The sequence below is a fragment of the Mus pahari genome, chromosome 22, assembly GCF_900095145.1.
Source record: "Mus pahari chromosome 22, PAHARI_EIJ_v1.1, whole genome shotgun sequence".
Taxonomy (NCBI): Eukaryota; Metazoa; Chordata; class Mammalia; order Rodentia; family Muridae; genus Mus; species Mus pahari.
The window spans coordinates 47,480,944-47,493,017 of record NC_034611.1 but is presented as its reverse complement, the minus strand read 5'-3'; the positions used below and the strand labels follow the sequence as shown (position 1 = coordinate 47,493,017).

Genomic DNA, 12,074 nt, shown 5'->3' with positions numbered 1-12,074 from the left:
GCCTCCTCTGCCTCTGCCTCCTCTGCCTCTGCCTCCTCTGCCTCTGCCGCCTCTGCCTCTGCCGCCTCTGCCTCTGCCGCCTCTGCCTCTGCCGCCTCTGCCTCTGCCTCTGCCTCTGCCTCTAAACTGATTCTCTACGATGGGGATTGTATTTCTTTGGGATCCTAGAGAGTGTTCCGTCTGCTGAACTAGACTTGATGTGGAGGGTATGAGGCTAGAGGTAGGCCAGCCAGTCTGTTCTCCAGCCTTGAGCTAAGAAAGATCTGGGTGAGGGTATTTGCATATTTCATGCCCAAATATAGGGTTTAGGAACCAGGAAATATATAGTATATAAGGGTGCCCCATTAAAGCCTAAATTAGTTTATTACCTCCCCAGGCAAATACTCACAGCCCCGTCCTGCAAAGGAGAACTTGATTCATTCCCTCTCACATTAAAGGGTACCTAAAGTTGAAACTCTACCTTTTATAAGAGAAGGGAGACCTTCAAAGACGTGAAAGTCTATAGAGAAATAAGGATCCTTCTTCCAGGTCTTTTTTTTCTTTTCCTTTCCTTTTCCTTTCCTTTTCCTTTTCCTTTTCCTTTTCTTTTACCTTCCCTTCTTTTTTTTCTTCCTTACTTTCTCTTTTTATAAAGATTTATTTATTTTATGTATGTGAATACACTGTAGCTATACAGATGGTTGTGAGCCTTCATGTGGTTGTTAGGAATTGAATTTTAGGACCTGTGCTCGCTCTGGTCAACTCGCTTTCTCCGGTCAACTCCTCGCTCTGGCCCAAAGACTTAATTATTTATTATACACAAGTACACTGTAGCTGTTTTCTAATACACCAGAAGAGGGCATCAGATCTCATTACAGGCAGTTGTGAGCCACCATGTGGTTGCTGGGATTTGAACTCAGGACCTTCGGAAGAGCAGACAGTGCTCTTACCCACTTAGCCATTTTGCCAGCCTCTCTTCTCTCTTCTCTTTTCTCTTCTCTTCTCTTCTCTTCTCTTTTCTCTTCTCTCTCTCTCTCTCTCTCTCTCTCTCTCTCTCTCTCCCCCCTTCCTTCCCTCCCTCTACCCCACCCCCACAGACTTTATTAAGTAGCCTTGGCTGCCCTGGAACTTATAAACCAGGATGGCCTCAAAAATCACAGAGAGATCCGCCTTCATCTGCCTCTGGAGTACTGGGATTAAAGGCATGGACCATCACATCCAAGTTCTCCTAAGTCTTAAGCCAAGTGGAAATGCCTTGGAATTAACCTCTGCTTCCTTTCAGGTAGCTGATGGTCTAGTCAAGGTGCAGGTGGCTTTGGGGAACATTGCCAGTAAGAGGGAGAGGGTGAAGATTCTCTACAAAAAGAGTAAGTACTTGCGTTAGGTGTCTGATTGCCCCCCCCCCAGTGTCTGTACCCCTTGAAGCCTGTCCCTGCCTGTCAGCATGATGTCAGTAGAGTAGCCCCTTGAGGATTGAAGGCCTATCACTGCTGATGTGGTAAATTGGGCATGCTTTCTTGTGGCTAAATCCCAAGCCTATGCCCAGTGCCCATTGTTGGGGACTGAACCTTGGTGGACAGGGTGCCTCCTTGGGGGATAGGGTGTGGTATTTCTCTAGGCAAGTTTGAGAAGGAAACTCAAGAGCCCCAGGGTTGGTTTAGCTGAACATTTTAAATTATTGAAGCTAGTAACTTTCTCAGTAGTTAGAAATTAGAAGCTTAGGTTGTCATATGGCATTGAATAGAAAGGTGCCTTCTACCTTGGTGAGAACAGGTGAGTGGGGATGCTGGGGGTGGGGCGGGGCCGAGGGGAGGCAGCACTTGGGTTTCTGGCCCCAAAACATGAGGTCAACAAGCAGATGATAATGGAGTCATCTGGGGAATAGAGCAGGGCACCAGTGGATGGGCTGATCTGGTGCTGTGTGGTCAGCTTTTAGTCCAAGGATTAATACGCCCCAAACATCATTTAACATTTACTTACTTTGTGTGTGTGCATGTGTGTGCTTGTGTATGTATGGTTAGAGGACAGCTTGGGGGACTCAGTTCTCCTTAGATCATGTAGTCCCAGGGATCAAACTCAGGCCATCAGACTTGTGACAATGACCTTTACCTGTTCAGCCATCCTGCCAGCCTCCAAACTTCCTTTGTGAAACAAGGTTCCATTTCTAACTCTTTTTGTTTGTTTCTGTTCTGCTTCTTTGGTAGTTGAAGACCTGATCAAATACCTGGATCCTGAGTACATTGATCGCATTGCCATACCTGAGGCCTCGAAGTTGCAGTTCATCTTAGCAGGTAAGGCTAGACCTCAGTGCTCAGGTGTGGAGGGGTCAGGCACAGTGATGGCTTCCCTCCGCTATTTTGCTATAACTTCTCACTCTGGCCTGGCTCCGAAATGAGGCCCAAGGTGGGATTCATAGTCAGCACTGGGCGTAGTATATACCTCTAGGCCAGCTGCATGCCACAGGGCCAGGCATATGGACGCTACTCCAAAACTCTGTCAGAGGCCCCTCTCTGGGCTTTTCCTTTAGAATCTTCCTCAGTGCTCACAGGGCAGAGGCTCATCCCAGACACAAAAAGCGTTATCACCCAGGAGGAGAGAGAACACTGGCATGAGAGCCATCCTTTTTTTTTTTTACAGTTTTGATCTTTTTGTACATTAAGTCACAGTACATTCATAGGGAACAGGCTTGAGCCGCTCAGCCTCCTCCTCTCACATTCTTCCCTGGGTGGGGCCGCCTGGTCCTTCTGCTCACACAGGGGCCTTTCTCTGGCATTTTTGTTTCTGTTTTTATTTTGACCCTTTCCCTTCACTCTTTTCAGGAAGCTGTCTCAGCTCTTAGAGTACCACATATGCGGGTCACACATTGATTCCCTTGGCAAGAACTTTGCCCTTAACTGTCCACAACACCACCAATAGGATGTGGAGTGGCACTGTGGCTCTTCCTGTTTTGCTGTAACACAGGGTATTCCTTTATGAACTGTACCTATTATCCTGATGTCTACAATGTCACCCTTACAGACTCACATATATGTGGCCAAAGGAACAACTTGTCAGTGGGGTCTTTTTTTAATATTTATTATTGTGTAACCATATGTACCTGTTTGAGGAAAGGCCTGCACACAGGAGTGCGGTGCACACAGAGGTCAGAGACATCATATCTCCCTGGAGCTGGGGTTAACAGTAGTTGCAAGCCACTCAGCATAGGTGCTGGAAACTGAACTGGGGCTTCTAGAAGAACAGGATGCTCTTTTCCGCCGGCTGAGCCATCTCTCCAGCCCCTCCACTTGCTTTCTAGAGAGAACATACAGCAGGAGCAGGTTCCTTGGAGAGAACATACAGCAGGAGCAGGTTCCTTTCCTCTTCCTCTTTGCATTTGCCATGGTGGCAAATTATGAAGATGGTGGCTCTCACCGAAAGCTTGGCGTCTCTCTTCTGGGAAAAATGGCTGGGACTTCAGCATTCTAGGCAGAGAGTCTAGTCAGTCTGTCATTCTGCAGGCGGAGTTTTCTGACCTCCTCTGTCTGTTCATTCATCCAGTAGAAACCCAGCTAGGCACAGCAGTCATGTGTCTAGAGTCCTAAGAACTTGGGAGACTGAGGAAGAGGATTACAAGCTCAAGGCTAGCCTGGGTCAACATAACATGATTCTGTCTCAAAAAGGGATAAGAAAAGAAAAAACTTGAAAAGGGAGACAGGAAAGACTTACTGATCATATGTTGTGAACCAGGCTTTATTCTGGGCACAAGGCAGACAGTGGTGATCCAGAGCGTCTTTGTCCTCGTGAACACAAGAACGGCTAGTTGTCCCTGCTTTAGGAACCTGAGAGAATGACGACTGTGTGACACCGTGTGACACTGAGGACTGGGGAGGAGAGGCAGCTCCTGCTGAGAGGGCCATTAGAGTTCCCAAAGGGCCATAGCTCAGAGGCCAAGTTCACGGGCTCGTGCAGCCTCCCCATCCCTCTGTGCTCTGCCGCAGGAAGCACGCATCCACTTACACAAAGACAGCCGTATACTCAGGTTACCCCTTCCTTTCTTCATGTCACACCTCACGGCCATGCCCATCATATCATAGTGGCCTGCTTAGGAGCCCCAGTGTCTTCTCCTTCCTAGGATAAGATCCTTACACTTTGGCCTCGCAGTCTTCTGGGCCTGCCCTACCCGCCAGCTCAGTGAGTTCTTTCTGACCGGCAAGTGTCCCTCTCTCCATTTGTCTACACACGACGGCCTTGTTCCTGAACACCTTCTGCTCTGTGGATTTTCATACACTGGAACCCCTTGTATCTGGGAAACCCAGACCCTGCTTCTGTCCACACTGGCCTCGCCCACTGTCTCAGCTCCCCTGTCATTTATACTTACCCTTGCCTCTGAGAGGCAACGAGCAGAAAACCCACCTGATACAGCCACAGGTTTCCTCTCTCAGATTTTTCCTGGGGCCCTTGGCTTAGGGAAACCATGTCTGAAGTACTCTGTGCTAAGGTATTGACAAGAGTGGAGAAGGAGGATCTGGAGTTAAAACTTGAGGGCGGGATTTGTAGAGACCGAGATGCTGGGGGGGGGGGAGTCAGGCAGAAGCATCCAGGAAAGGTGGGGCAGGGTGGGAATGAACACCTAGAGAAGGCGGCCAGTGAGACAGGGCTGCTCAGCTCTGGGGCCCTGCCTCCTACCTGCTGGTGCGTAGCTCCACACAGGCGTAGCAGTGCCCATGGTTGCTTCCCTGCTGTCATTTGTCTTTGTGCTTCAGAGGAGCAGTTCATCCTCTCCCAGGTGGCACTCTTGGAACAAGTGAACGCCCTGGTGCCCATGCTGGACAGCGCTTCTATCAAAGGTACCCCTGTGGGGTTGCATTCCACTCTCGTGCTGGGGGAGGTGGTTGGTGGGGCCAAGGCTTCCCTGTACCAGAGCTGGGTCTGCTCCTTATAGCTCTAACCTGTGGGAGCCTACTACCTGACTATGGTTACAATCCCCAAGTGAGAGCCTAGATCTAGGACCTCAGGCGGTTTGGCCTAAGACACAAGCATAAGTTCCAGCCGTCCCAACCCCAGGTACCCTTCTGCTTTCCCCCGCCCGCCCCTTCACGTCTCTCAGAGTGCTGCAAAGCCCACATTTTATTGTCAGAACTCCTGCCAGGCGTGTGACGTCTTCCTGCTGCACTGCTAAGAGTCCCCGGGCCTGGGCCTTGACAAGCAGGCAGTGACTTTAATTGAATCCAGATATCCATCTTGCCTGTCTCTAGAGGTAGTTCTCTCAGCTCCCCTCCCTTCCCTGATCAGCTACCCGCGTGAGTATCTGACAGCCTAAAGCTGCAGGCATCGCATGGTGGGCAAGGCAGTCGGTATGTGGGGGAATCTAGGGGCCATGTAGGGACCTGGTATTCATTCCAAGCCCACCCACCTAAGCCCCCTCTCCATCAGGCTGACATTATCCATTAGCCCTGCTGGGCTGACGGCAAAGGGGCAGGGCCTGTAATAGGGAAAGTCTCTTTACTTGGCCCTGCTCGTAGCAAGCAATACCAGGGACTTTAAGGTTCTGTCTTCTGGGCACCTGTTCTTCCCGCCCCCACCTCATGGGTCTTGGAGTGAGGCTGGGGTAGGTAGGGAGCCCCCCCAGCTACAGCAGTCGGTCGATGAAGCCTGGCGTTTGTTTAGCTTCTCTATTCAATACTCTAATCCTGCCGAAGACCTAATAGACTATTGAGCAGTCCCGAGGGAGGGCACAGACATCCTCAGGCAGTGTGCGTTGTGTTTCACAGCTGTTCCTGAGCATGCTGCCCGCCTGCAGCGCCTGGCGCAGATCCACATCCAGCAGCAGGTATGGAAGGAGAGAGGACTGGAAGGGAAGGCAGACATGATGAAACATCATGTCAGCTGTGTCCCCTCCCCACTGTCCACTGTCATCCCCACTGCCCACTGCCAAACCCCCACTGCCTACTGTCACTCCCACCACCCACTGTCACACCACCATGCACACTGTTACACACAACCCACCACCCACGGTCACCCCACTACCACTCATTGTCACTCCCTACTGCCCACTGTCACCCAGACCCCCCCACCCAGTTACACACACCCACTGCCCAATGTCATCCCACCCCCACTCATTGTCACTCCCTACAGCCCACTGTCACCCAGACCCCCCACTCAGTTACACACACCCACCGCCCACTGTCACCCCACCCCCACTCATTGTCACCCCTACTGCCCACTGTCACCCAAACCCCCCACCCACTGTAACACACACCCACTGCCCACTGTCACCCTCCCCCATGGCCCACTGTCACCTCACCAAGAGCCCTAGACCTTCGTGTTGTCCATGGAGGTTTATCCTCTGTTTCCAGGTGTCCCAGGGAGGGAAAGGTTGCTTGGGGCCACATGCAGGACTCCTGCCTCCCAGAACAGAGCTTTTCTGTGATAGTAGAGGGTTGACGGACAGGTAGGCAGGAGTGCCTGGGGCTCTGTTTTTGACTGGGGGTGAAATATCTTTTCTGAAGCTCAAAGACTGTTTAGAAATAGAGTCTGAGGTGCTGGAGAGATGGCCCAGCCCTGAGGTTACCTGCTCTTTGCTGAGGGCATGAGTTCTGTCCCCAACACCCACATGGCCACTACCAACCAACCTCTGTACCTCCAATTCCAGGGAATCTGATGCCCTCTTCTGGCATCTTTGGGTACTGCATATACATGATGCGCCCACATACAGGCAAAATACCCATACACATAAAATAAAAATAAATAAAAGCCTTTAAAAACCTAGGGATAGACGAGGAGGGGGTGTTAATGTGTGAAAGCAACCGCTCCTGTCAGTCTGTGGGTGGCTGTTTCGGGACCGGGCCTAGGATGGAGAGCGCCTGTGTTTGCTCCTTATACTGAAGGTTATTCAAGCACCGTGTTTTCCAGGTTTGGAGGGAATGAGGCAGGAAGCTTTGTGGGACGTGGCTATACGCCTCAGCTATGCTTTGGCTTACAGGACCAGTGTGTGGAGATCACTGAAGAGTCCAAGGCCCTCCTGGAGGAGTATAACAAGACTGTATCTTTTGTGCTTCCTGCTCCTTACTGGGTGTTCTCACCCTCTCACCTCAGGCTCTTCTCCCACCCTCGCCCTCTCACCTCAGGCTCTTCTCCCACCCTTGCCCTCTCATCGCAGTCTCTTCTCCCACCCTCGCCCTCTCACCTCAGGCTCTTCTCCCACCCTCGCCCCTTTGGGCACATGCAAAGTCTCCGCTTCTTCATTCAAACTCTGTTGTCGCCTTGACTCGCCGGCAGACAATGCTTCTTTCCAAGCAGTTTGTGCAGTGGGACGAGCTACTCTGCCAGCTAGAGGCTGCCAAGCAAGTGAAGCCAGCAGAGGAATGACAGCCACTCCCCCCCATGTCCCCACCAGGGGAAGGCAGGCGGCTCCTGGGTCTCGCACCAGGCAGGGACAGCTTTGTCTCTGAATTCAGATACTACCTGTCTGTGTTCAACTGGCGGCTCTGAGCTCAGGGGCGGGTTTACCTTAGAGTCATGACTTATACTCCCTGTCAATGTATTTATTCCAGTGACAATAAACTTGAGCGACCGCTACAGGAGTGTGTTGGCCTGCTGATGTAGGATGGGCTCGGCTGTGTGGATCTGGGTGGTGAAGGAGAGAGCCGTCAACCCCATGGGGTGGGCAGGAGCTATACTCCTGATCTGGTTTGTTGAGAGAGAGAGAGTTCTTACATCATTTGACTGATATAGTGGGGCATTGTATATTTATTTATCCCATACTTGCCAATTACCCTCTAAATATCATCCTATGGTAAGGAGGGCGCAGGCAGGAATGCCTATACTGCACAGGGTTTGGGAATGGCCAGGTGGGCCCACATGTCAGATGGTCACAGAGGAGCAGGCAGGGACGTTCAGAACCAAGGCAGCACAGCCTTGTGTCTACATTATACCAGTAGCCAGAGAAGGAGCCCAAGAGGTTTGGATGTAGGGAATTTTAGGATCGGTGTAGAGAGCAGGGAGAAAAAAAAAAAAAAAAAAAAAAAAAAATTAAAGCAACGCGCTCCACCAAGTGTATGCTGCCCTCTTGTGGTCTGAGGGAGTGCCTTGGGTCCTTCAACAGCCTGTACGGCGCCCAACCTGTAGAGTTGCCAGCATCCCAAATGCAGCGTGTCCAAACTGATCTGAAACTAGCAGTCATCCTCTGCCCGAACAGTCGCCCGTTCTTCCCCAAAACTTCATGCGCGTTTTCTACCACGTTTCTACCATTCTCAATTCTTGCTGTTTCGGTGGTTAACATCATCGGACAAATATTGGAGGGCCTATTTTACTCTGGATACTGAACGAGGCTCTGTGGGCACGCCCCCGTGGCCGAAGCGCTACGGTGATATTGAGTACCGCCCCTTCCCAGGGTCACCAGGGTCCGCTGCCCCGACTACCGGATCCACCCAGCTTATACACCAACCTTCTCGGCCAGTGAGTTATGCACGAGCTATGGCTTAGACCCTCCTGAAAACCGCCGGGGTCGTCCAGTGTCCCAGGATGAGGCGAAAGCTCAGGACTCCGTCACTAAGAGTCTCACCTGCTGGTATCCACCAGGGGCTTCGCCTTCGCTGCGGCGGTGTGTCAACAGGTCACGCATGCCGTCCATCTGTTAAAGGCACACATCTTCGTCCTTCGGGCGCAAGACTCCTCCGATAGCTGTTCCTTTCCCGGGTGGGCCCTCTGCAGGTGCCGGGGTGCTCCGGGATCCCCGCGCCGACCGCCGGATGCCAGAGCATCGTCCGCGCCGAGCCGAACCGCAGCTCCGCGTTTCCCTCAGGCCCCGCCCCCTGCGTGCGCGGCCCCGCGGCCCCGCGCGCTCCGGGTCCGCGCGCCATCTTGGCTGCTCCGTGAGGGTCGAGCGTCTTCTGGCGAGCGCGGTAAGAACCAAATCCCGGGAGCTGGGGACTCAGAGCTGGGGAAAGGGGAAATGCCTGCTGCCTGGGACAGCGGCCCACGGTCGGGGAGCCCGCCAGCCGCTCCCGAGTGGCCCGAAGCAGCTCTCCGGGGGGCGTCCTCCCTCGCGAGTCCCCGAGTGGCCCGGTTCAAGCCGGCCTACTCTGGTTAATCTGGGGATGAGGTCTTCTCTGCACCCCCGTGCCCGTAGGCAGGGTCGATTCTTTCTTTGGGGAGTTCTTTGTGAGGCCTCGTGTCTGTGCCCCAGGGAGTCTAGAATCACAAAGTCAGGGGAGTCTTGTCCTTGCCGCCTTGTGAGCCCGCTCGCCTGTTCTTAGGGCGAGGGGTCTGGGGAGCCTAAGATCATGCAGAAGTACAGGCCTACACCCCCAGAGAGCCTGGTTTGGGGGGAATTTGGTTTTGCCAGTGTTAGAAACTCGTGGATGTATTTAGAAAGGGAGGGGGGGATCTAAGGAATCGATCATTCTTGGCCCCAGGCTCGAGACGCTGCGGTGAGGAACAGGACCCTATCCCTGGAGGGAGTGATGGAGGATGGACCTGGCCATGTCCCTGCCACTCATCTGACTCTTTTCTCCGCAGTGCACATCCAGAGAGACTCACCAACGGTCGCGAGGGCAGAATGGAGCAATACCGGAGGGCCGGCTCTGTAGAACTCCCAGCCTCATCACCAATGCCCCAGCTACCTCCCGACACTCTGGAAATGCGAGTCCGAGATGGGAGCAAAATCCGAAACCTGCTAGGGCTGGCGCTCGGTCGCTTGGAAGGGGGAAGCACCAGGCACGTGGTGTTCTCAGGTTCTGGCCGGGCGGCTGGAAAGGCTGTCAGCTGTGCAGAGATTGTCAAACGGCGGGTTCCGGGCCTACACCAGCTCACCAAGCTCCGCTTCCTGCAGACGGAGGACAGCTGGGTCCCAACGTCACCAGACACGGGACTAGACCCCCTCACAGTCCGACGCCACGTGCCAGCGGTGTGGGTACTCCTTAGTCGGGACCCCTTGGACCCCAGTGAATCTGGCTACCAACCCCCAGGTGCCCCTCCTGGCCTGGGCTCCATACCTAGTTCCAGCTGTGCTCCCAGATCCCGAAGGAGGGCTCGGGACACCCGGTCCTGAAGATCTGCCGGCCCTGACTGCTCTCTAGGCCTGAATATCTGTGCCTTCTCTAAGAAGCGCTCTAAGAAGCTTAACCGGTCGGCAAGGCTTAAGCCTACAGAAGAACTTGTCCCTCCGATCTGGAATGTGGGATGGAACTGTTAAAAAGGCTGGTGTGGGTCAGTGCTGCGTTAAAGACTGCTTGAGAAGGGCTCACTCTGTCTCTATATCTCATTTGCCTTTTCTGACGACTGACTAGGGAAGGGGAAATAAAGGTTGTGCCTGTTTGTTTGGCCTGTTGTGTAAGTGGGACTGAAGAGGGGGGGGCCGGGCTTCATCCCAGGAGCTCCTGGGCTGGGAGCAGGGAGGACACAGAACGGCTGGCACTGGATGATGAGTCTGGTATCAATAAAAGTTGCAGCAGTGACCTGGGTGGCTGTCTGCCACCTGCTGTAAGCTGGGTTGGGGCTCGGCCAGCTCAGGCATTTCGCCCATCTGTGGCATATGTTTTAGTATAGTGGGATCGTGAATGCAGGCTGGCGGCTCAGGTTTTTAACCCTGGTTCTCCTCCCAAGTTACTGCTCTGGGTTGTAGCGTTCTCATCCGTAAAGTGGGAATAAGGTGCTCACCTGAGAGCTGTAAAGCTTATAAGGAGATGTACACATGAGACGCTCAGATACCATCTGGTGCTGTAACTTGTTAGAAGGAAGCTCAGGCTTACAAACGAGCTGTTTTCTTGAGAGTAGACCTCGGTCCCACATGTTTCTTCAGATGGCAATCTTGCCTTTCCCCCCCATGGTTGTTTTATATGCCTCACTTCGGCCTTTGATTCGGGTTTACCACAGGCACCTGAAGAGAGACAATGATTGAATTGACAAGTCCAGTGGCTCCATGCAGTAGGGTGGGATTGGAAGCAGCTGTCATCTCAAGAATTGATCAACTCCACTTGCTGTGAATCAATGTTTTCTCCAGCGTGACTAGTAATCTGGATGCCCAATTATGAGCAAATAAAATTGGGGCTCTTCTGGATTCAGGCTATAGCAGGACCCAGCAAGTTGAAAGTGCTGTGTGATGTTTCTCTCAGACCAGGGGGGAGAGATTGGGATGGTGGGAGAAAAAGTTGGGGAACTTGAGGACTTGATATGGGATGAGTGAGATGTGGCCAGAAGGCTATCCGGCTGTAGCCTGAACTTTAAATATTGCATCCTTTACTTTCCAATGAAGGGCATTTCAGTGGGAGGAAGAGCTCTAGGGAAGGGACAGGTGGTAAAGATTCAGGATATTGGGAGAAGTGAAACAAGCTGCTTTACATACAGAGGGTCCTGAAACATCTAACAACTGCTGGAGAGAGCAGAACCACTGTGATGTCTCACACTGCCAACTGCCCGGCCTCCATACTCTCTCTGTTCAGCTAGTTCAAGGCTTCAGCTCCTCAGCTTTTACCTACTGCTGCCACCTGTGTCTCCATCCCCTTCCCGGAATAGCTTGTGTATATTTTGCCATCAGCAGTTCTCAGTGTCACCAAGTCTCCAGAACTTTGGGCCACATTATTGCAAGTTATTGATACGTTTTGATCTTGCAATCCCATCCGGGTCAGGTTAAAGCAATCACTTACAATAAAGACAGTAAGTAGCTTAAGAGGTCTTTGTTAGCTTCAAAAACCAGGGAGAGACTCCCCGGTGGGTTGCCTAATTAAAAATCATTTGAGATTTTACAAAATGATTAGAGAGGGAGTGTGAAGGGAAACACCTGTGCTCAGAATCCCCCAGGGGGACAGGTTTTAGGGTACTCTCCCTAACCTGTGGTCCCTAGGAAGTCAGCCTGACTCTGACATCTTCAGGAGGAACCCCGGGGGAGAACCAGAGATGAAGCCTTGGGGTGAGAATGTCTGCTTAAGGTTAGGAGAGAGCCTGAGAGTGGGGACCTTTCAAAAAGTAGGAGCAGTGAGCAAGGTTGTTGGCACAGCAGTTAAAAGCACTTGTTCTATGCCAGGCGTGGTGGCGCATGCCTTTAATCCCAGCACTTGGGAGGCAGAGGCAGGCGGATTTCTGAGTTTGAGGCCAGCCTGGTCTACAAAGTGAGTTCC

General features: G+C 52.5%; 2 protein-coding genes across 2 annotated transcripts in view; both read left to right on the top strand.

Annotated features, from left to right (window-relative positions):
• The window catches only part of Dctn3 (dynactin subunit 3), a 9,049-nt gene extending 1,513 nt beyond the window's left edge, over positions 1 to 7,536 (top strand). The window contains exons 2-7 of the mRNA XM_021222000.2: positions 1,262 to 1,346; positions 2,184 to 2,270; positions 4,722 to 4,805; positions 5,730 to 5,788; positions 6,941 to 7,000; positions 7,237 to 7,536. Coding sequence (XP_021077659.1) covers positions 1,262 to 1,346; positions 2,184 to 2,270; positions 4,722 to 4,805; positions 5,730 to 5,788; positions 6,941 to 7,000; positions 7,237 to 7,326 — 465 coding nt within the window. The 3' untranslated portion in view covers positions 7,327 to 7,536. The remainder of the gene's footprint in view (positions 1 to 1,261; positions 1,347 to 2,183; positions 2,271 to 4,721; positions 4,806 to 5,729; positions 5,789 to 6,940; positions 7,001 to 7,236) is intronic.
• Positions 7,537 to 8,786: 1,250 nt separating this feature from the next.
• On the top strand, positions 8,787 to 10,275 carry Rpp25l (ribonuclease P/MRP subunit p25 like). Its single transcript, XM_021222011.2, has 2 exons — positions 8,787 to 8,861; positions 9,478 to 10,275. Exon 2 carries the CDS (start codon positions 9,518 to 9,520, stop codon positions 10,007 to 10,009), a length of 492 nt encoding a protein of 163 aa, XP_021077670.1. The 5' UTR covers positions 8,787 to 8,861; positions 9,478 to 9,517; the 3' UTR covers positions 10,010 to 10,275.
• The last annotated feature ends 1,799 nt before the right edge of the window (positions 10,276 to 12,074 follow it).